The sequence below is a fragment of the Sinocyclocheilus grahami genome, unplaced genomic scaffold (assembly GCF_001515645.1).
Source record: "Sinocyclocheilus grahami isolate Dianchi unplaced genomic scaffold, SAMN03320097.WGS_v1.1 scaffold13338.1, whole genome shotgun sequence".
NCBI lineage: Eukaryota > Metazoa > Chordata > Actinopteri > Cypriniformes > Cyprinidae > Sinocyclocheilus > Sinocyclocheilus grahami.
Genome location: NW_015514857.1, coordinates 3925 through 5292, shown reverse-complemented (window position 1 = coordinate 5292; position 1368 = coordinate 3925). Strand labels below are relative to the sequence as shown.

At 41.8% G+C, this 1368-nt stretch overlaps 1 protein-coding gene across 1 annotated transcript in view; it reads right to left on the bottom strand.

Moving 5' to 3' along the window:
- Window positions 1-334: 334 nt before the first annotated feature.
- Window positions 335-1368, bottom strand: part of LOC107578988 (regulator of G-protein signaling 9-like) — a gene marked incomplete at its 5' end in the record, with an annotated part of 4952 nt that continues 3918 nt past the window's right edge. The window contains 2 exons of the mRNA XM_016264882.1: window positions 335-567; window positions 644-1062. Of these exons, the coding sequence (XP_016120368.1) occupies window positions 414-567; window positions 644-1062 (573 nt within the window). The remainder of the gene's footprint in view (window positions 568-643; window positions 1063-1368) is intronic.

Sequence of the window (1368 nt, the reverse complement as noted above, 5' to 3'; positions counted from 1 at the left end):
CTGCCTCACTAGATTTACTTCTATGAAAATAACATTTCTTAAAGCAATTCACATTTATGCATGTTTTGCAGCTATATAAAACAGTGAACAAGCCCAGTACAAAATCTTTTGTCCGCACCACTAAAGAAACTGATGATAGTTAAACAAACAAAAAAATCTCTTAAAATAAGGCCCCTTCAGTCATAAAAGAACAGTGACATCAGAATACGAATTTATGTATATAAAACCAACATTTAAAGATATTATAACCAGATCATTGGCTGCAATAACATGTAGGCACTACCTAAAAGCTATCATACATTACTTCATACATTACTACCACAGCATTCTCGGGGTTGTAAGACAAAATATTTATGACACAAGTGTCAGTTCAGTGTACTTTTTTCCTCTCAACTGACTCATCTATGACTCGTCTATCCAGCTCCATCTTTCTTGGTGACAGTTTCCCATGGACAAATTATTTCTTTCACACCTCCTCTTCTATCAGGACTGTCGTCCTCCTCATCTTCTGAATCAATGGGGTAGATGCGGCATTCAGGTGGGATGTCAACTTTGATTTGAAAAAAGCTGTGAAAGCAGTTTGGTTACTTGTCATATATTGTAAAATCACATCAAAATAAGGCCAAAAAGTGCGTGTACTAACTTTGCAATTCTTCTGGGCTGAGGTTGTGCAAGCGGCTCCACTCCAAGCGGCTGTACTTTGCCTCCTCCTGAAGCCACAGCACATTTTGGAGATAGGCTGGCAAAGACGGATGGAGCGTTGCATCCTCTGCGGAGGAGTCTGCTCAGTGACAGAGTCATGCGAGACTTTGGGGCAGGTGGCTGGTTCTCTTCCTCTGATACTGACGCCTCTGCAATAGATGGGAAATGGGAGGAGGAAGGCCCTCCATTGCCGTCAAACCTCCTCTCAGAGGCTGGAGTGCTGTCAATGGCGACGCTGATGGGAGATGGGCAGGCAGCACTGTTGGGCAGCGTCATGAGCCCAGGGGAGGCAGTGGACTGCGCTTCACAAATGCCTGTATACACGGCCAGATGAGGCACAGGTGCTGTGAAGCGGCAGAGCTGTAAGACACAGTTCATGCAAAGTATGCATTAGTATTAAATACTGTTTATGTTGAGCACCCTGCAATCAGGAGTGGAAAATATAGACCATGCAATATAGTGCATTCCTGGTAGGAAGTCCATCCAACAAATCAATGAATCATTTATGAGGTATTTTGAATTTGATGATCAGGGTAAATTGTACCGATTTTTTCTTCTGGGAAACATGTAAGTATCTTCTGAAGCTTCTGAAGGGCAGTGCTAAATGTAAAAATATATATAATATTTAAAAACAAAATAAGAAAAATGTACACATTTTCACCCCCC